This window comes from Penicillium malachiteum (assembly GCF_028827825.1).
Source record: "Penicillium malachiteum strain IBT 17515 chromosome Unknown utg000002l:1.0-8849297.0:1.0-8852440.0, whole genome shotgun sequence".
In the NCBI taxonomy this organism is placed as follows: domain Eukaryota; kingdom Fungi; phylum Ascomycota; class Eurotiomycetes; order Eurotiales; family Aspergillaceae; genus Penicillium; species Penicillium malachiteum.
In genome coordinates, this window is record NW_026643095.1 from 1,354,154 (window position 1) to 1,381,737 (window position 27,584).

The following is a 27,584-nucleotide window of genomic DNA, read 5'->3' on the forward strand; positions in this document are numbered from 1 at the left end:
ATTCATCTTATTATTCCAAGGTTGTTATACTATTGAGCATCGAACGGGTTATGCGTAGGTACTTTTGTTTTGTAGTGTCCTTAAGCCGGGTCAATTTGGTGGTCGTCCACGGGTCGTCGCCAACCGCACTTTTGAGTTGCGGATGCAGCCCACGCTAAGCGAAATCCCCCACAAAGAATCAGCGCACAACTCTCTTGATCTTTTTCTCCTCATCCGTCGACATCAGGCTTCAGTTCAGATAACCGTCAAAATGGTGAGTGTAACTGCCATTGCAAATGGTTGAAATATACCATTTTGCTTTACATATTCGTTTTTCCCCTCCCCGGGACCGGGTCTTTGCAAGATGCTTCGGACGACGAATTCTGAAGCGCAAATTGCTGACTCGAGGTATTTTTTCTTGTAGCCTTTCTCCAAGAACGTCAAGAGCGATGCGTACTTCAGGTAAGCCCATTATTCCCATCTTTTCATGATTGCAACGAGCAGAAGTTTTTTTTTTTTTCTTCTTCTTTCTTCTTTCTCTCGCAGCTTGTGAACTGTGCGCTGACTTTCCCCCCTCCAGCCGCTACCAGACTAAGTACCGCCGTCGTCGCGAGGGTAAGACCGACTACTACGCTCGCAAGCGCCTGATCACCCAGGCCAAGAACAAGTACAATGCGCCCAAGTACCGCATGGTCGTCCGTTTCACCAACCGCGACATCATCACCCAGATCGTCTACTCCGAGATCTCCGGTGACAAGGTTCTTGCCGCTGCCTACTCCCACGAGCTGAAGGCCTACGGTATCACCCAGGGTCTGACCAACTGGGCCGCCGCTTACGCCACCGGTCTGCTCCTTGCCCGCCGTGCCCTCGCCAAGCTTGGCCTTGCTGAGCAGTTCAAGGGTGTCGATGAGGCTACTGGTGAGCACACCCTCGCCGAGGCCGTCGAGACCGAGGACGGTGAGCGCCGCCCCTTCAAGGCCTTCCTTGATGTTGGTCTTGTCCGCACCTCCACCGGTAACCGTGTCTTCGGTGCCATGAAGGGTGCCTCTGACGGTGGTATTCTCATCCCCCACTCCGACCGCCGTTTCCCCGGTTACGACATCGAGACCGAGGAGCTCGACGCTGACCTTCTCCGCAACTACATCATGGGTGGTCACATCTCTGAGTACATGGAGACCCTCGCCGATGAGGATGAGGAGCGCTTCAAGTCTCAGTTCACCAAGTACGTCGAGGATGAGGTTGACGCTGGTGACCTCGAGGAGCTCTACACCGAGGCCCACGCCGCCATCCGTGAGGACCCCTTCAAGAAGGATGAGGAGGCTGGTGAGAAGAAGACCAAGGAGGAGTGGAAGGCCGAGTCCAAGAAGTACAAGGTCGCCAAGCTCACCCACGCCCAGCGCAAGGCCCGCGTCGCCGAGAAGATCCGCGAGCTTACCCAGTAAGCTTGTGCGATTTGTCTACTGTTCCTGACGAGTCCTTCGGTTACTTCCAAAATATTAAAAAGTTCCACCCAAATTTCATGAGGGGACTGGCTTATTGCCACTTGGCGTTTTTGCGTTTTTGTGATGGATCATGGCACATACCACTTTTGTTACGTTTTTAAGGGGATATTTTTGGAGCAATTAGTTCGGTGTTTCATTCAAGGCAATTTCCTTTCACAGTTCTAACTGCTCCAATGTCCATGCAATCTCATCGTTCCCTCACCAATTTCCTTGTTGCACTGCTCTTGGTTTGGATATCGTATAACGTATCTCGTATATCATAAATGGGAATCAGTAAACCATATCTTATAAGAGTACCCAGCTCAGCTCTTATGTAGTTTTAGGTATGTATGGAGTATGGAGTGGCCCTGTTGTCAATACCCAGAACCAATCACACCCGGGAATTAATATAGGCAGCCGCTCGGCCAACGTTCAATACCAACCTCACACTTTCCCTTATAGCCTGCCCAGGTGTCGTTACATATTGCATTACACGTTTAGCTGATTCCAATGAGACTTTTTCTTATCCGACATGGAGAGTCAGAGCACAATGTAGCTCAGTTGCTGTAAGGGCACTCCACCAGTTATTCTTCCCCCGCACTAACAAGAACAGGGCGGGGACCACTGACTCGGCCCTGACAAACCACGGCATGCTACAGATTGGAGCTCTGGCAGATTACTTCAGGTCGAATTCCATTAATTTCGACCGCGTTTTCGCATCTGATCTAAGCAGAGCACGCAACACAGCTCTCGGAATCTGCCAAAAACAGCTACATAATCAGCATGGGGAGCCATTCTTGACGCCTATTATCTCTGCTGACCTACGAGAACGATCGTACGGATCCTTAGAAGGAAAGCCCTGGCAGAAATCAGCTACGACCAACGAGGACCTGGCGACAGTGGTAGACAGTGAGACAGTTCTATCAATGAGAAAACGAGCCATATCTTTCCTGAATGAGCACATCTTGCCATCCCTATTCGAATCCCCTGAAACGGATACAAACATTGCAGTTGTTTCCCATGGTGGTTTTCTGCGCGTCTTCTGGAATCGTCTGGTCGAACTCTTTGATCCTATGAATATTTCTCTCGCCACAGGTATTGAATCCTCGGATTCTGGACCCGCGGCTTTTATTTTGCCAAGCTGGTCTAATACTGGGGTTATGGAATTATCGATTCAACCGGGTCAAGGGAAGGTGGGAGACACACAACCTGATCCTGAAGTCCTCTTGAACGGATGGATTATGAAAATCATCGCGGTGGACAGCAAAGAACATCTCACCGGTCTTCATCGAACCCGTGGTGGAATTGGTAGTGCTACACATGACCCCCGTCAGAAAGTACTCGATCAGTTTTTCAAGAAGTGATTCAATATACAATGATGGTCTAAATGACATATAGACCTGAACTATGTACAACTCTCTGTGGTAGATATAGCTTCACTCGGTGTAGAAAACTTCATCAAGCACTTTCCACCATCCAGGCCCGTCAGCACTGCCCACGGCACCGGGGATTGGACTCTCCTGAAAACAACGTATCAATTTCTGGCATAGATAAGGAGATACTGCAGCGTGGAGGTGAGAGCTTACCTGCATGCTATCTGTCATGGCCCACCATTCCCTCACTTTTGGGTTGGCTCGCATGAGCTCCATATCGCCTTCAAAGTCCGTGCCCACATACTTGAATGTCGCGAAGAGGGTGCGGTCATTATCAAAGAAGATTGAGTCTGAATAGAAATTGGTTCTGTCAGTATGGCATTCAGACCAAATGGAATACCCAATCACTCACAGTCTTTAATACTGCACTCTTTGATCTGTTGCAAAACCTCAGGCCACACATTGGCGTGACATTCCTTGTATGCCGCTACAGCAGAGGGCTTAAGGTGCACAATTTGAGCAATACGGCGTACTGGAGACATTTTGATTGAAATTGAATTAAAGAAAGAAAATGAGAGACGATTGTTAGAACCAAGGAAATCTTGATCGATCTGTTATGCCCCGCGTTCTCGCCGTAGCGTTAACCCGCGCTCGGTGTACGCTAACCCGAAGTCCAGGCTTCGGGATGCCGAGAGAACTAAAGCTTAAATCCACAAATATCAAAAGTACACATGAGAAACGCTAAAGAAATGTATCACACAGACAATGAAAGAAAATAAGAAATCACAAATTGAATCACTTTGCGTTCAGATGTTACTTTTAAATCGCAGCAGTCTTTGGTGCTGGCCGAACCCAGCTGACAGCAAGACTTCCCGCCAAACAAATCGCTCCAATAATCATTATGGATCCACCGTAGTTAGTTTCATTATATCTGAAGACAATGGCGAAGATGATTCCGCCAAGGTTGCCGAATCCACCGACAAGTCCGGACACAATACCTATTGAAAAGTTAGTCTTAACCCATCATATTCAGAGAACTGGGATATGATTGACTCACCATTTGCATAAGGATGCACATGAGGCACAAGCCCAAAGACAGCTCCATTGGCAGCTTCCAAAAAGAAAGCCATACCGGCAACAAGACCAAACATTGTCGCTTCGGAAGTCGGGTTTGTCAATCCAATAGCCAACAAGAAAGCACCTGTGACAACACCCAAGAATACCACGAGGGCTTTCTTCGCCCATAAAGTACCCGTCGCACGGAAAATCCAGTCGGCCAGGAAACCGCCAGCTGGACGGAAGACAATATTCAAAATACCGAACATGGCGGCCCATCGTCCAGATTCCGTTTGTCCCATTGTTGGGAAATTAGCTGCGTAGTATGTACCGAGGAAGCTGTCCAGCGCTAACTCGGCACCAAATGTGCAGCCGTATGGAATGGCAACGGCCATTGTAGGGAGACTGAATGCGACGCTAAGTGCTTCCCTGCGTGTAGGAGCGACGACAAGGTCTTGTTTATAACTTGACATCTGTCCGATAGCGGATGCCTCTTTATCCCGAATCTGAGGTGTCTGTGCGCCACCCTTCTTCTCAAGATCGATTAACCCGGCGTTGTATAATGATGGTGGGGTTGAGGGTCCGGTAGAGGTGGTACCCGAGTTGATGTCGACAATGTTTCCATCGTTAGAGTCACTAGGAGCCAGCTCCTTCGCCCAGAGATGACGATCGGACCATTTGCCAGTAGGCGTATCCTCACAGAGGATTAGCATGCCCAGAGCGACAACAACGATGATGACGAAGGGAACAACATAAGCAACTCGCCATGCTTTATGCGCAGGCAGACCCCGTGCAGAGACAAGAGAATCGAAAATAGCAGGCATGATAAAGCTGGAAATTTTTTTTTAGCTCCACTCAAGATGAAATGTTTTATCTAATAGTTTCCACTGAGTAACTTACTAGGTGATTCCACCACCGGAATTACCCCATCCTCCAGCCAGCGAATTTGCCGTACCAACAATGCTCTTGTCGAAGAATCCAGTACACCAAACTTGACATGGGACGAATGTGCCACCTAGAATTCCGACAAAAAATCGTAGAGCAATTAAGCCATTGGGACTGGTGACCAGACCGGCCATGGCTGTTGGTATGGATCCGGCTAATAGGAGTCCCACAAATACTAAGCGTGGACCAAAACGATCGCAAAGTGGGCCAGCGATCACTCGAACCAAGAGGCTAAAATTTGGTGAGCTTGGGCTTTTACCGTGACCCATTTTGACTGGGGAACTTACGTGGCCAGCAGTGCGACAATATTTGAATTAGCGACTTGGGTCGAAGTCATACCCAGATCTTTTTTAATCGTCTCGGTCAACTAGAAAAAAAAATATCATTGTTAATAAATGTGCATTAATCTCATATAATCAACTGATGATATCAAATTATATGGAAGCTCAATAAAGTTTCCCGTTATAATATAGTAGACTTACCAATGGTGGAAATGCATACCATGACAGGAATGCAACGAAAAATCCCATCCATGAGAAAAAGAAAACTTTTCCATATTGATCGAAGGGGTTAAGAATGGGGATTGATTTTGCCTTGCGATTATGGGGATTGATCTCTGGAGAGGATACGAGAAGCTTGAAGTTGACCGCCATCACAATAGGCTTGATGGTACAGTGAAGCTCGAAAACTTCAAGTAATTGGCGGGGATATGAGACAAAATTATTCAGAATTGATTTTTCAATGTTGCCAGTGTGCTCAGGGGCCACAATAAAAAACAAGAAAAAAAATAGTAGCTTCTCTAGATGTGGGTCTGACAAATGTCGTTGAGCTTGTTTAGCGTACAATCTGGAGCAGCTCGGAAGATTATATAGGCGTTAAGAGCTTGAGGAGCTTCAAAGAATCAGTATATCGACTGACGAAAATGATGATAATCAATACGAGGTTAATGATGACACAGAGAACCGGAAATATTCAGACGAATGTTATCGGGTGCCTGCAAGTTGAAGTTGCATGGTCTGCATTTTTCAGCGGCAAAATTTGACAACCCAAGGGGGGCCAATATTAGTCAAGATGTGGAACAGGAAGGTCCGATAATATTCCTGTCATGCTGATTTGATCAAAGTATTTCATGCATATAGCATTTTTGTTTTCAAGCGAGTCAAGCTGTCTGTGAATAGATTGCGATAAGGCTTTCGGGGGAGCCTATGAAAAGTCGCCTCCCCACCATGGCATGAGCCACTCTGGGCATAAATAGTCCTGATAAGAGTAGCTGAGATGCAACTCCGCGGGTTTATTACACATCCAGAGCTCCGTGGCGCTAGGAAATATCTGGGGAATGGTGGACACCCCTGACTTCAAGGTCCCACGCTTCTGCAGTCATTGATTAATGTATCGCCTCTCATTGGATACAGCATGGGGAAGATAGGCATTGATGTGCGCGAACCCTGAACTGTGGGTCATAGAGTACTTTTGTAGGAAGAGATCGGAACATTGCAAGCTCCGCGGAAATCTTTTATAAGAGTTGATGAACCAAAGAAATATGGAGTTTGATAATCTTTGACACTGCTCATCATGATACCCGTGGACTCCGCGGTTTGATCGATGACATAATATCTCGTGTTTTTTTGCCCTAACTTCACATTGATCGTGTCAATGTCAATGAGTTCATGCAAATGTTTCTTTTTTATTATCTAGGCATTGAGATCTGCTTCATCAATGGAGACCGTGGGGGTTAGTATTCATGTTCTCCATGGATCCGAGGAGTTCGTCTTCGTGTATGGATCCATTGAGCTTGAACCCGTCTCTTCCCGACACCCTGGGGCTCCCAAGATCGGATGGATGTAATCCGTACCGCCGTAGACGTCTTTTAAAAAACCTGCTAGTAGTATGGGAAAGGGTTCATTCATAGATCACTTGAGGAGTATCTATTTTTGGTCTATATACACGTTTGCTTGAGTATACACTTACATACTGTGACATTGAATTACTAGCACTGAGTGGCAATTGGCGTACTATGTAGTAGATCGAATAGATGTCTACATAGGTATAGCACTTGAGTATACTGCACTAGTAGCACTACTGTATAGTGCTAGTATTCAATTATTCCGAGCCATACAAAGTAGACAATTTCAAAGTTGAATAGAGCTAAATTGTACATTCTGCTAAAAACCAATGCTATATGAAATATCAAAGCTATGCACCCAATACTTGAATAATACTCCAAACTCCAAGTCCGTCCGTCGTAACAAATTCCCATCATCCATGATATCACAGTAATACATCAATTTACCAGTCAATGCCATTGGCGGGCTGAACAGGCGGCCGAGCTAGTGCTTCACCATCAGCCACCTTCTTGCCTCGCATGCCCTTGTATCTCTTATCCATCTTTTGGAATGGATCCGGTGCTTCTCCCTTTTTGACCTTCCATTTCTCCGTACCAAGAACTGAATCCAGCTCTTCAACCGGGGGCAATTTGATATAGACCCAGCCATCATCCCGTTCCTCAACTGGAAATGTAGTAATATTCATGCTCTCATCATTCGAGCAGCGACCTGCCTGCTCACCATTGAGGTCAAAATTGCGTTTGTGGTACGGGCATGAAACCCAGTATTTTCCTGCATCATCATCACCAATTAATCCATCCGAAAGCACGAACGCCCGTTTGTGAGGACACATCTGTTGTGTGGCGTAAAACTTCCCTTTTATCTTGAACACAGCCAGTTGAGTATCACCACGCTTGACATTGGCGGATGAAACTTGAGGTGGTTCATCGGAGAAGTGGTCGGCTTTAACAACGGGCTGCCAAGACAGACTAGACCATTGGTGGCCCTTGAAGTCCTCCTTGGCTGATTCTTGTGGCCAGTATGTGGGGCGCTCCTGGGAACGCTCCTGAACAACTTCAACTGAATCCACAGTTTCATCTGTGTTGGCAAATTGCTGGAAGGTCTTTCGTCGCTTCGGATCGCGGACTGTCTCTGTCCATTCGCAGAAGTAGCTGTCGACAAGTCCTTGCATTTGTTTTTCCATGTCGGCACAAATGCCCAGTTTGTCGTCCAGGATAACTTCTTTCAAGTAAACGATGCCGCCCGGGAGATTTTCAATCCATCTGGCTGTTCGCTGCAGTTTATCGGCGGTGCGGATGTAGAAGATCAGATATCGGTCGATGATTGGCATGACCATCTCTGGCGGTACATCCTTAATGAGCAACTCGGAGTGACGTGGCTGTGCGCCTCCATTTCCTCCGACAAAGATGTTGAAACCTTTCTCAGTAGCGATGAGACCGAAGCTAGTGGTTCAATAATTAGGTATTATACTTGGAACAGAGCGATACTTCGTTGACTTACTCCTTGTTCTGTGCCTCAGCACATTCACGCACACAACCAGACACCGCTGCCTTGAACTTGTGTGGCGCTCGAATGCTCTTGTAACGTTCTTCCAGTCTGATTGCCATACCGACACTGTCGCTTAGACCAAAGCGACACCATGTAGTACCGACGCAACTCTATGAGCAGTAAGTCAGTCAATGTTATCAAGATTAAAGGGACTCAGGCTTACCTTGATGGCACGAAGTGCCTTTGCGTATGCATGACCACTTTCCATTCCAGCATCGACAAGCTCGGTCCAAATGGCCAACAAGTCTTGCTTCTTGGCACCAAACATATCAATACGCTGAGCACCCGTGATCTTGCAGTATAGACCATATTTCTTAGCCACAGATCCGATAGCAATAAGCTTATCAGCTGTGATCTCTCCACCAGGGACTCGTGGCACAACAGAGAATGTTCCGTTTCTCTGAATATTGGCCAGAAACTTGTCATTCGTCTCTTGCAGTTCATTGTATCCTTTGTCCATAACGTGTGGGTTGTATAAACTCGACAGGATGGATCCGATGGCAGGCTTGCACAATTCACATCCGAGGGATTCAGGTCTGTTTCCTGCTGTCTTCATCACTTCGACAAATGTCTTCAGCTGCTTGACTGCAATGAGATTGTAAAGATCGGCGCGAGAGTAAGGGATGTGTGAACAGACTGTAATTTATTAGCAAAAGTCTTCGATTAGTCCCGAACCTGGTATACTCACGATGATTCGACACCTCTTGTCCCATCCCAAGCATCGTCTTGTTGAAGATCGATTGAACCAATGGCATGCAACCACCACAACCAGTTCCTGCTTTAGTACAGGACTTGACCTCACCGATTGTTTTGCAGGTTCCATTTTTCACATTTTCCACCACGTCGCCCTTTGTCACATTGTGACACGAGCAAATCTGGGTGTCGTCATCACTATATGATTGTCAGTTTTCGTTGTCAATTGGTAAGGAAGGATAGTGCTTACAGATCATCTGCATTCTCCTCACCATCGTTCTGAGCCCCGAGAATGAACTGGCTCGGTGGGACTTCAAGCTCTTTCTGGGCCTTGACCATCTGATTCAACTTGAGATAGTCCTTAGTGTCCCCGATCATCATACCACCCAGCAGATATTTTCCGTCCATAGTAAACAAATACTTTTTGTAGACACCGCCGAACGGATCTTTGTATGTGAGAGCCTTCACAGGAGGCTCTTTCTCGCGGGGCTCATCTGTATCAACTGAGGCAATAGCAGGACGATCACCGGGGAGAAATTTTGGACCATCTCTGTCGGCAAAGAAGTCTCCAAATGAGGCGACATCAACTCCAAGGAGCTTTAATTTCGTACTCAGATCTGGCCTGGTAAAGCTCTTCGGTTCTTTGTCTGGATGTGTGAGGTTGTAGGCCAGCACATCCGCCATTTCAATGCCAGGCGCAATAATTCCAAAAGTCTGGTTTTCCCAGCTGGCACACTCTCCTACTGCATAAATATTGGGTACCGAGGTTTGAAGACTGCATCACCGAGATCAGTTGGGATGAACATATTGAGTATCTTTCCGAAGTAGACTAACCCTTCACCAATGACAAATCCACCCCGCGTAGCAGATTGTATACCTGCAGATTGTCCCAACTCATCTCTCGGCTTCACGCCAATCTGGGAAAAGGTTAGCACATATTCCCCATGTGAGTAGGAATTCAACTTACAGCGAAACAAATGCAGCAGCACTCAATATGCTGCCCATCCTCAAAGGTAATACCCGTCACATTATTCTCGGAGTCCGTGTTAACGAGCGCAACCCGCTTCTCATGCAGAACATCGAGTCCTAGTTCTCTGATCTTGCGAGTAACCAAAGTACCCGCATCAGAATCCAACTGTCGAGCCAAAACCCATTTATTGCGATCGATTAATTTGACGTTTCCGAAATCCTCTAGGTCTGTCATAGCCTTGGCAGCCTCCAGACCTAACAAGCCACCTCCTACCGTGACAGCAGTTTTGCCTTTATGTTGCGATGCGAAATCAATGAGACGCTCCAAATCGGAAATTGTACGATAAACGAAAATGCCCTTGGCATCGTGGCCGGGAGTACGAGTAGGGAGGACAGCATCGGATCCGGTGGCAAGGACTAAAATATCATAGGAGATGGTATCTTGGGTGGATGTTTGGACGGTCTTATTGGTAGGGTTGATTTCTGTGACTCGAGTATTGAGGTGATAATCGAAGGCTCTTTCTTTGATTGACCAGTACTAATATGGATTGTTAATATCATGATATTGACAGGCGCATATTTAACTTGGAAGGAGGCTAGAGCTTACCCATTCTGTCGGGTTTAAGTATAGATCCTCGATCTTGCGATGTTCAAAAAATGATGATAATCCAACACGATTGTATGCGACATGTGCCTCTTCACCAATCACGAGGATATCATATCGGCGCTCGGTATCTTGTTTGATGATTTTCTCACTGAAGTTCAGGTTGTCAGTCACAAGTATACTGAATGACCCAATACGAATGTTCATCCTACATGAGTGAGATAGCCACCATTCCTAGACCAACTATTACAATCTTTTGACGTTTTGAACGATCTGAATCTCCATTGAAACTGGGACTGCCATCAACTGGCTCACCATGTCGAAGACCATCGAGTACTGGCATTATGGCAAGTGGTGTGATAAAAAAAGGTTATTATTCTAATGTTACAAAATTAGGCCATAGTAAAGGTTATAAGAGAAGACCCTTGGAAAGAACCGGGGCTTTTAAAAAAAAGAAATAAAATTGATAAGTTAATAGAATCAAATAAAATCAAATAAAATCCCGATGTCGTGCAATGTAAGAATCACACCCTTACTATTCCGAGTGTACGGGGGTTCATGTCCCGGGTACGGGGAGCCAAGAGCCAAGAGCCATATACGGGTTGAGAGTACGGAGTAAAGATAAGCAATATTATGTTAATGTTAGTTCGCTTCCGCGGAGATCATTCGCTGATATTACAGGGATTATGATTGGTCCTTATTATACTAACTGATAAGGAACTTCCAAGGTTGTTAATCACCCTTGATCAGCAATAATACCAGGACAATGTACATGACGTAGAATTCCTAGTAAATATGTGTAGTCTTGACAATGGTAAATGACAGATTCGCCACATTTTTCCGCTTCTGACCGCGGAGATATAGTCAATTTAGTTCATTTTTAGTCGAAGCAATCGGATCTTTTAACGAACCCATGTTGAAACCATCCCCGGACACGAGGTCTCAAAGCCCTGATACCCTGATATTACTACATTATGAATGAAATGAAGAGTCGGTTATCATCTCTTAAGTCTCTCATTCTAGTCTAATGTTCATTTTCTATACTTAAAATCAGAAAATCAACTATTATATAAGCGGAGAAAAAAAAACCGGGGCAATTTAAGTTGGAGCTTTCAAGGAACTCAAGAAAAAAAACAATAGTCATTATCTCATCCTATCACCATGTCGACAATCACACAAACGATCCTGAATACCGATGAAATCACTTTCAAGACGAAGAAAGTCACATTTCATGATCTTCCAACACCAGAAGAGCCCGATATCCCCCTTCCTCCTCCATCATTCAACCCGACCGAGATCCTAGAACTCGATAAAGGCACTCCCGATAACCATGTCCCTCGCGATCCAAGACTCATTCGTTTAACGGGTGTACACCCTTTTAACGTGGAGGCACCCCTTACGGCCCTATATAATGAAGGTAAAGTCTTCATATACATCCCAAGTTCTCTTGATGCATGTTTACTTCTATGTCAACAACTGGAACTGACAGGGATATTATAATTAAGGCTTTCTCACATCCCCGGAACTATTTTACGTTCGGAATCATGGACCAGTACCTCAAGTTCGAGATGAAGATATTCCTAATTGGGAGATTAGTATAGAAGGGTGAGTTTAATTCAACCTTTCCTATATATTTTCTTTTCTTTTTTCAATTTTTTTTTATTTTTCCAAAAAAACAAGCGTGCATATGCTAAGTCTAGTTTAGACTAGTGGAAAATCCCATCACCCTAACTTTTCGAGACATACTACAAAATTATGACCAAATCACTGCCCCGATTACACTCGTTTGTGCTGGAAACAGACGAAAAGAACAAAATACTGTGAGAAAATCAAAGGGTTTCTCATGGGGTCCGGCTGGACTCTCTACCGCGTTATGGACAGGTCCTATGATGGCAGATATCCTACGAACTGCAAAGCCAACGCGACGAGCTAAGTATGTATGCATGGAAGGTGCTGATAAATTGGTAAGAACATCAATCCAATCAAAAATATTAATCAAATCTAATCATGTATAGCCTAATGGATACTATGGAACATCGGTTAAATTGAACTGGGCTATGGATTTTAACAGAGGAATCATGCTTGCTCACAAGATGAATGGCGAAGATCTGCGTCCTGATCATGGACGTCCCTTGAGAGCTGTGGTGCCTGGGCAAATCGGTGGACGAAGTGTTAAGTGGATTAAGAAACTTATCGTCACTGATGCGCCGAGTGATAACTGGTACCATATCTATGATAATCGGGTTTTACCGTGAGTACACCGCTTAGTGTCTCTGTGATGTATGCTGATATCAAATTAGTACTATGGTCACGCCTGAGATGGCTACCGAGGACAAGAAATGGTGGACTGACGAGCGGTACGCCATCTATGATCTCAATGTCAATTCCGTGGCAGCCTATCCTGAGCATGAGGAAGAACTGGACCTCACCACGGCTGGACCGACGTACACGGCGAGGGGTTATGCGTACGGAGGAGGTGGTCGAAGAATCACAAGAGTCGATATATCTCTTGATAAAGGGAAATGTAAGAACTTTCATGCATTCCTTTCTCCAACTTGAATACTTGGAGACTGACATGTAATCCAGCGTGGCGACTTGCCGATATTGAATATGCCGAAGACAAATACCGGGACTTCGAAGGCGAGCTATTTGGCGGCAAGGTCGACATGTGGAAGCGAGAGACCTGTTTCTGCTGGTCATTCTGGTCACTCAAGATCCCTGTCTCCGACCTGGAGAATAGTAGTGCATTGCTTGTTCGGGCCATGGATGAAGGGATGATGGCCCAGCCCCGCGATATGTACTGGTCAGTCCTGGGTATGATGAACAATCCCTGGTTCCGAGTGACCATCACAAAGGAAGGGAATCGTCTGAAATTTGAGCATCCAACCCACCCAGCCAGGGCTGGCGGTTGGATGGAGAAGGCTAAAAAGGCTGGCGGTGATTTGACCAATGGTAACTGGGGCGAGAGGATCGAGGGAGAAGCTCCTGTCGAAACAGAGCCCGTGAAGGAGATCGATATGAAGAAGGAGGGAGTGAACCGCCAGATTGATCTGGCTGAATTGAAAGCAAACAGCAGTCTTGAAAAGCCTTGGTTCGTGGTGAACGGCGAGGTTTACGATGGAACAGGATTTTTGGAGGGCCATCCTGGAGGTGCAATTAGTATCACATCATCAGCTGGACTGGATGTTTCAGAAGACTTCCTTGCTATTCGTGAGTATACCTTGAGCCCCCTTCTAATAATCTCATACTGACTCCTATCACAGACAGTGAAACTGCCAAAAAGATGATGCCTGACTACCATCTCGGCACATTGGACAAAGCCTCTCTTGAAGCTCTGAATAGCAAATCCGCAGAAGGCCCAAGTGAGCCACGCGCAACATTCCTTCAATCACGCTCATGGTCAAAGATGATACTTTCCGAGGTGAAGAATGTATCATGGGACACCCGGATCTTCGTCTTCGACCTCGAACACGGAAAGCAGACTCTCGGTCTACCAATCGGTCAACATCTAATGATCAAGGTCCCAGACCCAGTCAACAAGGAATCCATCATCCGATCCTACACGCCTATATCAGACACAAACATCGAGGGAAAGATGGAATTGCTAGTCAAGATCTACTTCCCCAGCGCAACCATTCCGGGTGGCAAGATGACCATGGCGCTCGATGCTCTCAAATTGGGAGCAGGTATCGACTGCAAGGGACCAACAGGTCGCTTCGAGTACCTCGGAAACGGTCGACTCATCGTTAGTGGTAAAGAGCGAAAGGTCAAGTCATTTACTATGATCTGTGGTGGAACTGGTATTACACCTATCTTTCAAGTTCTGCGCGCTGTTATGCAAGATCCCAATGACCCGACTACCTGTGTTGTTCTTAATGGAAACAGATTGGAAGAAGATATCCTTTGTCGGGCTGAGCTTGATGCCTATGTCGCGCTTGATAGCCGGAAATGTACGGTTGTACATACCTTGTCAAAGGCCTCGGACAGTTGGGTTGGTCGTCGTGGACGAATCTCTGAGGATTTGATCAAGGAGTACGCGCCGGCTGTGGGTGAAAGCATGGCTATTCTCTGTGGACCGGAGGCTTTGGAGAAGTCTGCTAAAAAGGTTCTCCTTGATCAAGGCTGGGCAGAGTCAGATCTTCACTTCTTCTAAGAGGTTGAGCTGTGTTATGTTTTTTTTCTGTTCGTTTCTTGTCTTTTGACGTTTCGCAATGTATAGTCATATCGTGGCAGTAAAACCGGTTTAGTACGATACTGGGTGCGATAACCTAGTTTGTGCGATAAATTTTTAACCGGAAATTCAGTTTCCCATATAAATATCGCAACTTTTCCGTTACAGCAATATATCGCATATCTCCCAGGCCCCCCTTACATTTATCGTTCAATCCAGGTCATCATTTCCCTGATTACCTAACAGTCAACCAATCAAAATGCCTCGTCAAGCCATCACGAACCAGCAAAAGATCGCTCTCAGAGAGCAGCACCGCAAGCACCCTTCGGCTACTCAAAACCAGCTTGCTCACTGGTTTAATGAGACCTATAACCATCGTCCTACCCAATCTACCTTATCCGCTATCCTCTCCCCTAAATATCAACATCTCGATACCGATCCAACCGAGCATACGATAAAAGCGAAGCGGTGCCGCACCGCTAAGTGGCCAGACCTCGAAGCCGCACTTATACATTGGATTATTCTCGCGCAAGAGAAGATCACAATAACACAAGACGTTATTCGGGAGAAAGCTCGGTTTTTCTGGACCCAACTTCCAATATACGAAGGTCAATCGATGCCTACATTCAGTAATGGTTGGCTAGAAGCCTTCCAAAGCCGGGAATCAATTCGAAATCGCCTATATGCTGGTGAAGATAGAAGCACACCAGAATCTGCAAATGAATCTATGATTCCTATCCGGCAAGCACTTGAAGTATACCACCCAAAGGATATCTTCAATTGTGATGAAACTGGACTTTATTGGAGACGAATCCCTGATCGAAGCCTTGCTACCAAGAATCTACCGGGGAAAAAGCAACAAAAATCAAGAATTACAGCATTATTTTGCTGTAACTCCGATGGTTCTGAGAAATTGACCCCTTGGTTTATTGGAACAGCTCGAAAGCCCCGTGCTTTTACTGCTGCTCAGATCGATATCAATAATTTCAATCTTCAATGGAGATCTAATACAAAAGCATGGATGGTTAGCAAGATCTTTGAAGAGTGGCTTCGATGGTTCGATAACAAGATGGTTCATCGGAAGGTAGTGCTTCTTCTGGATAATTTTTCTGCGCATGAATCCGCAGTAAGGACTATCAATAGCAGTCCTTCACCACTTCGAAACACCCTGATTATTTGGCTTCCCGCTAATTCAACAAGCCGGTTTCAACCATTAGATCAGGGTATTATTAGAACCTGGAAAGCCTACTGGAAATGCCAGTGGGTAAGGTTTATGGTATCTGAATTTGATGCAGGCCGTGATCCAATACAATCTATGGATGTGCTTCATGCATTAAGATGGGGGATTCAGGCATGGGAATTTGATATTTCCGCTCAAACTATCACCAATTGCTTTAATAAAGCATTGATCGATAAAGGCGAAGACTATCAAATACACCAGCAACTGATTGATGAACTCAATGCTGGTTTAACTATGCTAAGGCCTTTATTACTAGATCCAATAAGTATCGAGAACTTCCTTCATCCTCTGGATGAGGTAATTCAAGATAGTATTGAGACTATAGATAATATTGTGCTAAGCCAGTTTCCCAGAGAGGTTGATGGTGATGATGATGATGATGCAGAAACTATACCTGAAACCCCCCCCTAGTTCCGATAAATGATGCTATTCGTGCATTAGACACGCTTTGTTTATATGAAGAGCAGCAAGACCAGGGCGAAATGCAGTTGATAACTAGCCTGTATAGACATAAGAGGTTGATACAGGATAGGAGATCAAAAGCACAAAAGCAGAAGGATATAAGGGGCTATTTCCTATAGAAATTTGTATGTATAACAGAAATATATATAGTGCGATACCTAGCTATAACGATATATATTGACCAAACCAATTGTATCGTACTAAACCGGTTTTACTGTATTTGCATCGGTCCTAATGTATAGACGAACTTGAAAGTGGGCAGGCGTAATGGATCTTGTTTACTGTATTGCAAAATACATAAGAATTGCATTGAAACTTGAAGTCTTTCATTAATCATAAACTGCGTCAACGAGGACCCTTTTCCATCGAGAGATCGATTCCACATGCTATCAGTAGTAGTCCTTGACCTCCAATCTCACACGAAGATGTTCAAAGACACTAGTGGGCTCGTTTCTTAAACCAAAGAAGGCCGCTGATTTCACCATAGTCTTCGATGCGCCCTTCCCTGACTCCAAGCCACGTAGATACGCAATGAACGTGGAAACCTGCTTCCTGAACATGGAGTACAGATGAAGAACTTGACCCTCGTTCTCGTGACGAAGACCACTCCCATCGGCCCTGGACATTGAGCTGAATGCAAGTATCGTGCTAAAGATATTATCTAATAACTTTGCGGCTGCTGTGTGCCGCTTGCTGAGAAAGAAGGCGAAGAGCATTTGATCCAGAATATCTTCGTGCAGGTCACGGAGACGCGGAACAGAGTGGGCAGCCTCGAGTGTGCCATCTATGTCCCCACGATTGAGACAGCGTTCGATCTTGTCGAGGGTATCCTGGAATCGACTCCATGTTGACCCAATACCAACATGAAAGCAGTAGTCGCTGATAGCGAGGACGAAGTGTTGCGCGTCGATTCTAAATTTTTGGAACACGTTTCTTGTGTCGCCAGCGAGTGTATCTCGGACGGTAGAGTCTCGAACAATGCCTTTGACAACAGATACCATTCGAAGAAGGCGAAGTAAGTGCTTGAATAAGCGATCGTACTTACTTAGTGACCGTGGGGTTATGAGGGCTTCAAGAGTATCAGATGGCTTGTATTGAAGACGGAGGAAATCGAGTGCTTCTATCGCGTTGGGATCTCGACATCGCTCAATCTCTTCGCTTGACAACTCGCGGATCGCAAAGCTGAGTCCACCAGGAAGCTCATTCTCCTGAGTAGATGCCTTGTCTGATGGGTCGGGCTTTTTCTCGGAAAAGTAACAGTCCCCAAGTAAGCCGATAAGTACGAGTCGTAGCTCAGAGCTTGCAGGTGGCCAGGTATCACGGTTTCCCAGACGCAAACCTGTATGAACACCGCTGCGAACTACACCCGTTTTTCGTTCTCCACTCTCCATCTCAGGATCAAAGAGCGAGTGTGAAAGGCGCGATGCAAATGTCCCATCGCCGAGTAATTGAAACCGCCATTGTAGATTTAGATGATGGCGAACATCGTGCTCTTTGAACAAATGATGAAGGCATGAGAAGTCGATAAGTTGGGCCTGAGACGATATGACTGGTGCAAAGGAAAGATAGAGCTCAGAGGCCAGCTCAGGTCCGAAACGTGTCTCAGAATCACTGAACATCATCTCACCCCTTGTCCTTTGAAGCATGTCACTTATCTTGTCTTCGGAAAGTGTTTTCTCGTACATTGCAGAGTCGGAGATTTGATTATCACCATCAATATCAAACAGATTAAATGTTTTCTCCACTATCTCATTATTTTCAGTCGCTGGGTCGCTGGGAACAGAGCCATCATCCGTTGGTTGTATTTTCGAGTCTCCTTTGTGATATCTCAATATCTCGGCGCGAAGATTTGCCTCATACTCTTGAGCCTTGCGCTGGATTTGTTCGATCTCAGTCCAGGTAGTCGCACAGTGCATACGAAGATGGCCAGTTCGAGCAAGAACATCGTGACGCCCAATCGGGTGATGAGGATGAGACTTTTTAAGAAGTCGCAGACTTTTGCCGCTTTCAAAAATTAACTGTGCTTGGTCGTGGGGAATAAAGGATGGCATATGGTCACCACGGTAGGCATAGTCAAACCTTGAAGGCCTCGTCCTAAATTTGATAGGATCGTCATACTTCTCGACCTGAATGAACGTTTTGCCATTGACTATCAAGTCATTGAGCGCTGGACCTTCTGGACGAAGCCCAATCCAACCCTCAATAAATCCTAGCCAAGGTTCTGTAACCCGAACAACAATTTCTTGGACTAGATTTTCCATCCAGCCAAACCTTTGCGCAAGAAAGGCGGCATGGTCCATGACGATGGATATGACTTCTGCGTCTGAGCTCGCCTTCTCCGTTGCTTTCACAATCTCTGCCAAGGTTTGGATCAAGTCTCCACAACGATGAAACAAGGTAGCCGCCTGCAGCATGGTGATGATACTATCGGAGTGGCCCATAATCTGGCGCTCAAAGTGGTAGATGATGACAGCAACAGTGCCACGCAAGGTGAATACCGAGGACAAATCCTTCGACTTTGTTTGCAAGTTCCGAGCAAACTTTCGCACATATTGCATGTTTGTGCCACAGCGCAGCACATCTTCAACAATCATGTCTGTGATTGATTGACTCACGCCAGATACACGGATATCGGAAATGTATTTCTCGAGTTTCATGGTCTTGGGGTCGCAGCGAAAGAATGGAGAGCTCCAGCCGAGTCCCAGGCGTAATAGCGATCGTACAAAGGCAGTCTCACGAACCGCACGGCCGGAAATTTCCAAGCCCTTCTTCCTTGAAATATCTGCTAGGGCAGCATCAAAGCCTTCCACGCCCGACTCGCTGAAATAAGCGGATACAGGCTCTTGGAATGACCTGTTTTCGAATTTCTCCCATGATTTCAAAGGCACAACGAAGCCAGGATCCGGCTGGAGCAAGTCCAGAGCCCAGATATCATCCTCGGTACCTTTCTCTTGTATTCCTTCCGCTGATACGCAAGACTGAGCGTCTATTGAAGCATCAATGCTCGAGTGAACGGACGACTCCGGGGGTTCAATATCGGTTGAGAAGTTCAACTTCCATATGGGATCAATATCATCGAATTTTTCAAAATTCGTAAATGCGGATTCCGAAATGTCTATTTATCAACACTATAATTAGTCTTGATCAATTGAAAAATGTAGCGCTTCCACAGGTTCCAAGGTTACATACCAAATAGGCCCGCGTTCCATGGTAAATCATCTAGAGGGTGCAGAGCCTCTACACTGAACCTGGAGAGTCTCCAAAGACTCGCGCTGGAAAATGGATCCAACTCCTGATCTCTGGAGTCCATGATATGTCCATAGCCAAAGCGCAAAGGCGTAAAGTGTTTCCGACGCGTCGAGTTCGGAATCGAGTCCTGAGTCCCGCGCTGCATTTAGGCTATCGTGCACGGACCTGCGCGATAACAGAAACCCGCGCCTACCTTCAACTTGTGCGCTCTTCACCAGCTCTAGCTCTTTTCACAGCATAACGATTCCGTGAATTTTCTTACTTGTTAGACTGTCCATATACAATAATGCCGCCACGGAAGAAAGCTAAGCGCGCGCACTCCACTACACCGCAGGCCGATGCGGCGCAATCGAGCGCGGACACCCCCCGGGTCTACCGACAGTAATGGCAAGCCCGAGGCGGATTATGACATACTCAGTGATCCATGGACCGATGAACAAGAGACCGCGCTTTTGAAAGCGATCATTAAATGGAAGCCCGTGGGTGAGTTGATCTATCCTAGCGCATGTGTAGCGGGGATGGACGCTGAAGCTAACTGATTGATCTCGTTACCACAGGCGTGCACAAACATTTTCGCATGCTCGCGATAGCTGATTTTATGAGGAGTCATGGGTATGGTTCTGCCACAGCAGACCATTTGAGTATCCCGGGAATTTGGAAGAAGCTTGGCACATTGTACAACCTTGAAGCTCTTGATGAACGGGTAAGCTACCTTTGCTTTGATCTCGTGTGGGCATCTTGCTAACGGTATCTGCTTTATTAGGAGGATTCGGTGATTACGGATATGAATGAAGATGAGGATGGTGTCAGCGAACGTTACTGTCCATTCGAACTTCCCTACGATGAATACGGTGACATGATGTTCGAGAGGCGGCTTGCCACAGAAGGTTCCTCGTCCCCGGTGATGAGTCGCCAGGCCGATTCCCGCCGAGGAAGCACGGTGGCCGACACAGATGGTAAGAACTGCAGATTTCCCGTTGAGTTGATTTCGCCAGTACCTAATAAATTTCTGTTGCAGAAGCTCGATCCTCTCCCGCTCCATCTCGAGGTCGCAAATCGACTCGCGGTACTCGCCAAACTGGCCGAGAAACTCGGTCAACAAGATTACAGGTGGAGATTGGTACTGGGAGTCAGGGAAAGGTGTCTGATGTGGATGAAGAGTCTGATGAAGATACCGGCGGCAATGATGAAGACGAGGAGGACGAAGAAGATTCCGATGGAAAAGATAGTGAGGGCGAAGATGAGGCTGAGGATGGGAAGGGAGGGTCACGCAGTACAAGGGCTCAGACTTCTCGATCCAAGCAAAAAGACAAAAAGTCTTCAGCAGGTACCTCGACTCGCCGTACTGGTCGCCGGCGTTGAGTCATGTTATCAGTCTTATATTTGTGATACCTAAAACCTCGATGTTGGGCGTTGGGGCTTGTCTTTGAGTTTGAATGATTATGAAACTTGTACTTTTACTTATGAAGCATTTCATTGTTCCCATTTCATGTGAATTCTTGCTAGTTCTTCCATGATGTTATCCTAAGAAAATGATTGCTTCAATGCCTCTACGGGAAACTCAAGAGAAGATGAGAGTATGAAAATCGTATATGGATATCAATTGATCGTATATGTACTAGTATGTTGGTATTTCATACAACAAAAACTGGAATAGGAACCTTGTAAAAAAAGCACCCAAGTACAAAATCAAGCCTTAAGTGGTCTGGAATGACTCAATATCTGAGCTCATTCCATTTAGTGCTTGGCAGCCTCTGTATATAATATTAGCACCGATACAGTCATATATTATTGTGCTTAACATGGATCTAGGTCTTACCCTTGTGCACATCAGCCTTGGTGTCGTGCTTCTTCTCATCAACCTTATTGCCGACTGCGTCTTTGGCAGCCTGAGCCCGGGTACCGAGACCAGCATCGGAGTCCTTGGCGACGTTCTTGTTGACTTCCTTTGAGGCAGTGGCGTCTGTGCCCTTAACAGTCTCAGCGACGTAGTTGGCGGCGTTCTAGAAAGAGGTCAGTATGACTTCGAAGGTCCACAGTGATAATAGACTAACCTTAACGGTCTCCATGTTGGATGATTATAGTAGAATTGAAGTTGAGAAAGTGTTTGGAAAGATGAAAAACTTCCACTGCAGGCGTCTTAGGCTGGGCTATTTATCATTGTGTTTGAGTCACGTCATGACTATGTTGGTCCTGCTTTTGTTGATTCAGAGCTTGTTAGTACAACAGTTCCAACTTGAAGTTCATAGAGATCCACATCTGCATGCACGTCATTCTGAGTAACTAAGTGAGAAGATCATGTAAGCCTGCCTAAGTGCTAGTGGTGGATCCTCTTCCGGGTACATTCGAGTTAGAATGTCAACCTTGGAAGATTCATGTAGAGTAGATTAGAGGCGCTTAGAGGCGCATAGTCCACATAAAACCGGATTCCTTAGGTAGCATAGGCTGCACAGCCTTGTGAAGTAATCCGGATATCTACCCGCGAATCCAAGTCTGGTAACATTAAAAGTTAAAGACCCACAGACATCAAAACATCCTCGGTCCAAGTTTATCAAGTTTGATTGTGAACATTGAAAGAGTTAAAAATGACATATGAGGAATGCTTCAGACTAAACAGTCAGAAATGTCTTTTGAAATCATCTCGTAACTACACAAGTAGGTATATTTCGATCGCTATAGGAAGTCTAATGTCGTTCGAGGGGTACATGTAAAAAAAAAGCTCAAAAGGTCATAGTACAGAAAATCCGAGTCGCGTCAAGTTTACAGGCGCTTCATGATAGCCTCGGCGTACTCGTGGGTCTTAGCAGAACCACCAAGGTCACCGGTCAGGGCCTAAAGAGTTTGTTAGTATTCTATTATTCAGGTTGAAGACTCGAATCATCAAAACTTACCTTGCCCTCAGCAAGAGTGTCGAAGGTAGCCTTCTGGATGCGAGCAGCGTGGTCGTGGAGACCCATGTGCTGCAGCATCATAATACTGCTCAGAAGCAGAGCAGTAGGGTTGGCAAGACCCTTACCGGCGATATCGGGGGCGGAACCGTGAACGGCCTCGAAGATAGAGCACTCATCACCAATGTTACCGGAGGGGGTCAGACCGAGACCACCAATCAGACCAGCGCACATGTCGGAGAGAATGTCACCGTACAGGTTGGGCATGACAAGAACCTTGTCGTTGTAGGGAGTAGGGTCGGTGACGATCTTCAGGCAAGAGTTGTCCAGCAGCTCAGCGTCGAACTCGACACCGGGGAAGTCCTTGGAAATGTCACGGGCAGTGTTCAGGAAGAGACCGTCGGACATCTTCATGATGGTGGCCTTGTGCACAACGCGGACCTTCTTCTTGTTGATTGACTCGGCGTACTGGAAGGCGAAACGCAGGACACGCTCGGAGGCCTCCTTGGTGATAAGCTTGATGCTCTGAACAACACCATCAACAACGACGTGCTCGATACCGGAGTATTCACCCTCCGTGTTCTCACGGATCAGGACAGTGTCGACACCATCGTAGGGGGGTCTTGAAACCGGCAATGGAGCGGCAGGGACGGACGTTGGCGAACAGGTTGAAGGTACGACGGAGGGTCAGGTTAAGAGAGACGTGACCCTTACCAACGGGGGTCTTTAATAGTGATGGTTGTTTTAGTAAACGATCGTCTAATATGAGCCAAAAGTGGAAGGTGTGGGTCAAGAACATACAGCGAGAGGACCCTTAAGGGCGACGTAGTTCTTCTCCACGCTGCGAATAGCATCATCGGGGATAGCGGTCTTGCCATCCTTCAGGATGGGGCCAACATCGACAGGCTCCCACTTGATAGGGGCCTATATGAATTAATTAGTATGTTAACTGTGCGGGCGAACCCCCGATTTTGTGTTGCGACAAGCTCATACCTTCGCAGCCTCGAAAATATCCTTAACAGACTGAGAGATCTCAGGACCAATACCGTCACCCTCAATCAAAGTAACAGTGTACTTGCCCTATAATATCCAAAGAATAATCCATCAGTATTGTCGTATAACTATTTTCTTCCAATGTTGGATCATGTCGATAGTCGGGGGGCTGGTGGAAAAGTGGTCCGCGCAAAGCGATGCGCGGTTGGCGCCGGCAACACATGAAAAAAAAAAAGCGAAAAACGGAACTTGGTGAAATTATCGACATACATCGGAGCCCTTCTGACCCTTGAACTTGGCGACGGCATCATCGGCAGAGGCAGCATAACCGCGAATCTAAATTAGAAAAAGCGCAATGGTTAGACAAAGTATATCAATTTCATATAGAGGGGAGTTTGCGATACCTGCGACACGGGGGCCACGAAACTAGGAGTAGCGCGAACAGTTCGCAGACACTGACGAGCAGCGGAGAAGTTTCTGGCAGCAAGCATCTTGAATAGAACCTTTTAACGAAAATAAACGAGAAAGGTAGGTATTTTATATAATAGTAGGAAAAGAGGGGAGAATAATACAAAGAGAGAAGGGGAGAAACTCAGAGCGAAAGGACTTTCTCGGCGCCGCACCGATCCGACCGGGACTCAGACCGCATTGGTGGTTTGATTTCCTCCCCGGTAACCCGAGTCCACTATCCTATCTTCCATTGGTCTTTCGGTGAAGACCCTCTGGCACTTTTGGGTGCTAAACACACAATCTGTTATCGTTCATATCGTTCATATCGATATCTATTATCTCTTAAGAGGGAGCTTGTACGGAGCCCACTTTGTACACCCCCCCCTTTCCCTTTCTGACACTTCTGACGTCGGTTTCTCTACCATTTTAAACCGTCCTGTCTCCACTTCCACCCAAAACAACTACACCTGGCATCATGGCCGATCTCGATGTCGCTCGTCATTATAACCTACCCTCTGAATATCCCGAAGAATGGCCTGCAGCATTAGATGAGGACAATGCATCGGAGGAGGAATCTCTGGAACGCACTAGATCTCGCCCCCGCAAATCTCGCTATTTCGCGTTGGAACGAACCCCTAGTGACTGGCGCAGTGGTTATGGCTCCCGCCGAGGAAAGGATACTAGAGAAAATGCGCAAAATGATGAACCGGATCCATTGGGAATGGGAGATAGTGTCTTGCGCATCTTAAAACAAAAGGGCCTACGTCTTGGGGAGGAGGATGGGGGGAAACGATCGCGGTTCCTGCTCTCATCGACATCCTTCTCCCCCGCACTCTTCCTATCTCAAGCCCATCACTCCGACTCAATTGAATCACTTATGACTGGTCTTAATCATCTATCCCAATCAATCGATCAGAAGTCAGCATCGCTGAAAGTACTGGTGGAAGCAAACTTCGAGCGTTTTGTCCGTGCCAAGGCAACCATCGATAGTGTATACACGGAAATGAGAGATCAGGGTGTTGAAAAGGAAGCAGCTCTCACCCCTCGACGATCTGGTCATTTCCGAAGCTTGTCAGGACAACGGGGAGTGTCTCCATCTCCTGGGTTCGCGCCACAGGCTCCAGCTCGCAAAACCGCCCTGGTTAAGGAGAGCGAATACGGGATGAAAGGTATTCGAGCGCCTCTTGTGGAAGCTTCTGTCAAGGCAGAGGAAGTCTGGGGTCCCGCACTTGGTGGCCGGGATCGGGAGCAAATTCTTAAGTCGGTTGTAGAGACAATGGAGAAACACCGGGACGTATACGAAATTGGAAGTCACCTATCTAAGTCCATTCAGCAACGCGACTACGACTCTGTGTTTGAGCAGTATACCAAGGCGAGGACCCTGGCTAATCGAGCGAAAAGTATTGTGGAGCAGGTCTCCAGCACCCGTCGGCAACTCTCAGACTTTGAAGCGCATACGATCTTGGCTATGGGGAGAATGTGGTTGGATGTGGATGATCAAATCCATGCGTTCAAGCGTGAACTCTGGCGACGCCTTAGCGATGCACCCACAACTTCTACAACCAGCACTGCATCCGGTCCGGTGGAGGAGCATATGGAGCTAATCGGAGCGCTATTGGAGTTGGGCGTTGAGGATAATCCCATCTGGACGTGGCTTCACAGTCGCCACGAGTTTCTCAAGTCTAAAATCATTTCATTCTGCGATCGTTGCAAAGTCGAGATCGAGATTTTGCGACGCCGGCTGGCAGCGGGTGAGAAACCTACTGGGCAAGCCGTGGCATCCTACTTGCGCCTGGCACCTCGCGATGGTGCGGCGGAAACTCCGGAAAGACTGGACACCGACCAAGTTATTGAGCTTTGGGATTGCGTTCAGGCTTATATGAATCGACTGCTTTCCTCCCAAGGGGGCCTGCTAGGCGAGCTGCTCGATTTCTGGGAAGTTGCACATGCATTCATTGATGGTAGTCGCCAAAGACTCCTTCCAGTTGGGTTTGAAGGTGAAAGTCGGAAGCATCACAAACTGACACCGGCCAACGTGGAAGAACTCGAGAGGGGTGTCGTAGAGCTGGTTAATCTGATTCGAGAGAATGTGCTTTCATTCGTCAACGATCCGCCAACTGAGGACATCTCACTTCTCGCATCTCCTATTCCACCGAGCCCAACAACCCCAGTATCTCATGGTGTCACCCCAACAGAGTCTCGCTTCAAACTGGACCCCAAGAATTTGCCTATTCCCCCACCTCAGCGAGGAGAGCACTGGGAAGGATTTGCTTTCTGGCCACCTTTCTCGAACTCCCTTAGTGGTGTTCACTACTTGAGCAAGTTCCTCGTCACTGTGGGGACAGCGGCTAGTGAGATGGCAGCCTTACATCCAGTTAGCACTAGCAGGTCGACTCATGATCTCTTGAAATCTCTAGTGAGTGTTTCCCGTGAAAGATTTGCTCGAGTCACATGCACGGCATGGAGCCAGGACGCGGAGTATTGCAAGATGCTAGAGGACTGGACCCGTGATTCTGAGAAGCGAGATTTGACCAAGATGCCTGGTCTCTTTGTGTCCTTTGAGAGTGCGATCTTGAGCGGAATGCAAAAGATTCTGTATATTTCAGAAGCCATAAGTAAATCTGGAACTTTTGATGTCGTTACTCAACCCCCGGCGAAGCTGCTCCAGATGGTTCGCACCCAATTTGTGTCTAGTGTCTATAAAGCACTGAGTGGATTGGTTGAGAATGCGGAACAAGCCACGCCGTCAGAACAAGAGAATGAATGGGTCATTACTCGACCAGTCATGGCCAGTCAGGCTCTCGATGCTGCTTTGTCGGTGCTGGCGGCCGACTCTGTGAACTCACAAGATAGAGTAAGTTTTACTTTCCATGGTGATGGGATCATTGGTACTAATTATAATACAGAACGTACGAATCCTTCTTACACTATCTAATCTTAAAGCCCTTCAATCTGAACATGTGCCACAATTGATCTCCAACTTTGAGGTCTCCTTTTCGGTCAAATTGACAGATGAAGGCAAAACGGTTCGGGACGTCTTGAAGCAGATTGAAGATCGGCTTTTCCAATCTTACACCTCGCCCACCATTGCCTTGCTGGAGAAGACAATCTCTGCCGGCATCGAATCTCCAGATTGGGTGCCCAAGGTTGACCGGCCTGATCAGGTTCGCCCTTATGTCTACAATGCCCTGCTGACCCTTGTACTGGTGCACACCGAAATCTCAACTACCATCCCATCTACCGTAGCTGCAGGGGCCAGCCGAGCGTCACCAAACTCACCCACATCATTACTCAACACTATTCTTACACACTTGTTGGTCGAGATATCGAAGGCCTTATTAAACTCTTTCCGAACTCGAACCAGCTTTTCCCTCCCAGCTCTTATGCAGGCCACTCTCGACACTGAGTTCATTGCGCAAACATTAGCCCAATATTCGGGCGACGAGGCATCTGATATCCAGGGCCAAGTCTATGTGGAATTAGATCGTCGCACAACTAATGAAGCTCGCGTCCAATTGCAGGCCGACCTGGGCGAGATGAGGGTGGTACTGAAACGACTTCGCGAGCGAACCAAGGGAGAATTTGCCTGTTTCCGCAAATCTCGAACCGGACAAAAGCCTTCTTCATAATGTCCAAATA

The 27,584-nt window shown here is 46.7% G+C and overlaps 12 protein-coding genes across 12 annotated transcripts; 6 read left to right on the forward strand and 6 right to left on the reverse strand.

Annotated features, from left to right (window-relative positions):
* Positions 1-250: 250 nt before the first annotated feature.
* N7483_003556 (60S ribosomal protein uL18) lies at positions 251-1,421 on the forward strand (the record flags this gene model as incomplete). Its single annotated transcript, XM_057086993.1, has 3 exons — positions 251-253; positions 404-441; positions 560-1,421. 3 exons carry the CDS (start codon positions 251-253, stop codon positions 1,419-1,421), a joined length of 903 nt encoding a protein of 300 aa, XP_056946822.1.
* Positions 1,422-2,110: 689 nt separating this feature from the next.
* On the forward strand, positions 2,111-2,824 carry N7483_003557 (histidine phosphatase family protein; the record flags this gene model as incomplete). The annotated part of the gene is made up of 1 exon (XM_057086994.1): positions 2,111-2,824. The coding sequence occupies one exon, from the start codon at positions 2,111-2,113 to the stop codon at positions 2,822-2,824; it is 714 nt and encodes a 237-aa protein (XP_056946823.1).
* A 72-nt stretch (positions 2,825-2,896) lies between these two features.
* On the reverse strand, positions 2,897-3,375 carry N7483_003558 (L-rhamnose mutarotase; the record flags this gene model as incomplete). Its single annotated transcript, XM_057086995.1, has 3 exons — positions 2,897-2,980; positions 3,047-3,183; positions 3,246-3,375. The coding sequence occupies 3 exons, from the start codon at positions 3,373-3,375 to the stop codon at positions 2,897-2,899; spliced, it is 351 nt and encodes a 116-aa protein (XP_056946824.1).
* Positions 3,376-3,652: 277 nt separating this feature from the next.
* N7483_003559 (MFS transporter) lies at positions 3,653-5,487 on the reverse strand (the record flags this gene model as incomplete). The annotated part of the gene is made up of 5 exons (XM_057086996.1): positions 3,653-3,831; positions 3,891-4,720; positions 4,790-5,065; positions 5,122-5,201; positions 5,317-5,487. The coding sequence occupies 5 exons, from the start codon at positions 5,485-5,487 to the stop codon at positions 3,653-3,655; spliced, it is 1,536 nt and encodes a 511-aa protein (XP_056946825.1).
* A 1,633-nt stretch (positions 5,488-7,120) lies between these two features.
* niiA (nitrite reductase niiA) lies at positions 7,121-10,835 on the reverse strand (the record flags this gene model as incomplete). Its single annotated transcript, XM_057086997.1, has 9 exons — positions 7,121-8,120; positions 8,179-8,336; positions 8,390-8,862; positions 8,915-9,117; positions 9,170-9,694; positions 9,754-9,836; positions 9,887-10,426; positions 10,496-10,643; positions 10,705-10,835. The coding sequence occupies 9 exons, from the start codon at positions 10,833-10,835 to the stop codon at positions 7,121-7,123; spliced, it is 3,261 nt and encodes a 1,086-aa protein (XP_056946826.1).
* An 818-nt stretch (positions 10,836-11,653) lies between these two features.
* Positions 11,654-14,645, forward strand: niaD (nitrate reductase NiaD; the record flags this gene model as incomplete). The annotated part of the gene is made up of 7 exons (XM_057086998.1): positions 11,654-11,909; positions 11,998-12,097; positions 12,198-12,456; positions 12,508-12,743; positions 12,793-13,016; positions 13,079-13,702; positions 13,756-14,645. The coding sequence occupies 7 exons, from the start codon at positions 11,654-11,656 to the stop codon at positions 14,643-14,645; spliced, it is 2,589 nt and encodes an 862-aa protein (XP_056946827.1).
* Positions 14,646-14,922: 277 nt separating this feature from the next.
* Positions 14,923-16,314, forward strand: N7483_003562 (mariner-Tc1 transposon family protein; the record flags this gene model as incomplete). The annotated part of the gene is made up of 1 exon (XM_057086999.1): positions 14,923-16,314. One exon carries the CDS (start codon positions 14,923-14,925, stop codon positions 16,312-16,314), a length of 1,392 nt encoding a protein of 463 aa, XP_056946828.1.
* Positions 16,315-16,754: 440 nt separating this feature from the next.
* N7483_003563 (tubulin gamma complex associated family protein) lies at positions 16,755-19,759 on the reverse strand (the record flags this gene model as incomplete). Its single annotated transcript, XM_057087000.1, has 2 exons — positions 16,755-19,480; positions 19,555-19,759. 2 exons carry the CDS (start codon positions 19,757-19,759, stop codon positions 16,755-16,757), a joined length of 2,931 nt encoding a protein of 976 aa, XP_056946829.1.
* A 193-nt stretch (positions 19,760-19,952) lies between these two features.
* Positions 19,953-20,976, forward strand: N7483_003564 (EAF7 family protein; the record flags this gene model as incomplete). Its single annotated transcript, XM_057087001.1, has 4 exons — positions 19,953-20,097; positions 20,172-20,317; positions 20,378-20,570; positions 20,633-20,976. The coding sequence occupies 4 exons, from the start codon at positions 19,953-19,955 to the stop codon at positions 20,974-20,976; spliced, it is 828 nt and encodes a 275-aa protein (XP_056946830.1).
* A 375-nt stretch (positions 20,977-21,351) lies between these two features.
* N7483_003565 (Glucose-repressible protein) lies at positions 21,352-21,683 on the reverse strand (the record flags this gene model as incomplete). The annotated part of the gene is made up of 3 exons (XM_057087002.1): positions 21,352-21,368; positions 21,434-21,617; positions 21,669-21,683. The coding sequence occupies 3 exons, from the start codon at positions 21,681-21,683 to the stop codon at positions 21,352-21,354; spliced, it is 216 nt and encodes a 71-aa protein (XP_056946831.1).
* Positions 21,684-22,374: 691 nt separating this feature from the next.
* On the reverse strand, positions 22,375-23,986 carry N7483_003566 (isocitrate dehydrogenase (NAD(+)) IDH2; the record flags this gene model as incomplete). Its single annotated transcript, XM_057087003.1, has 7 exons — positions 22,375-22,446; positions 22,506-23,124; positions 23,168-23,226; positions 23,304-23,426; positions 23,496-23,582; positions 23,766-23,831; positions 23,900-23,986. 7 exons carry the CDS (start codon positions 23,984-23,986, stop codon positions 22,375-22,377), a joined length of 1,113 nt encoding a protein of 370 aa, XP_056946832.1.
* Positions 23,987-24,420: 434 nt separating this feature from the next.
* On the forward strand, positions 24,421-27,574 carry N7483_003567 (exocyst subunit SEC5; the record flags this gene model as incomplete). Its single annotated transcript, XM_057087004.1, has 2 exons — positions 24,421-26,799; positions 26,852-27,574. The coding sequence occupies 2 exons, from the start codon at positions 24,421-24,423 to the stop codon at positions 27,572-27,574; spliced, it is 3,102 nt and encodes a 1,033-aa protein (XP_056946833.1).
* Between the last annotated feature and the right edge of the window lie 10 nt (positions 27,575-27,584).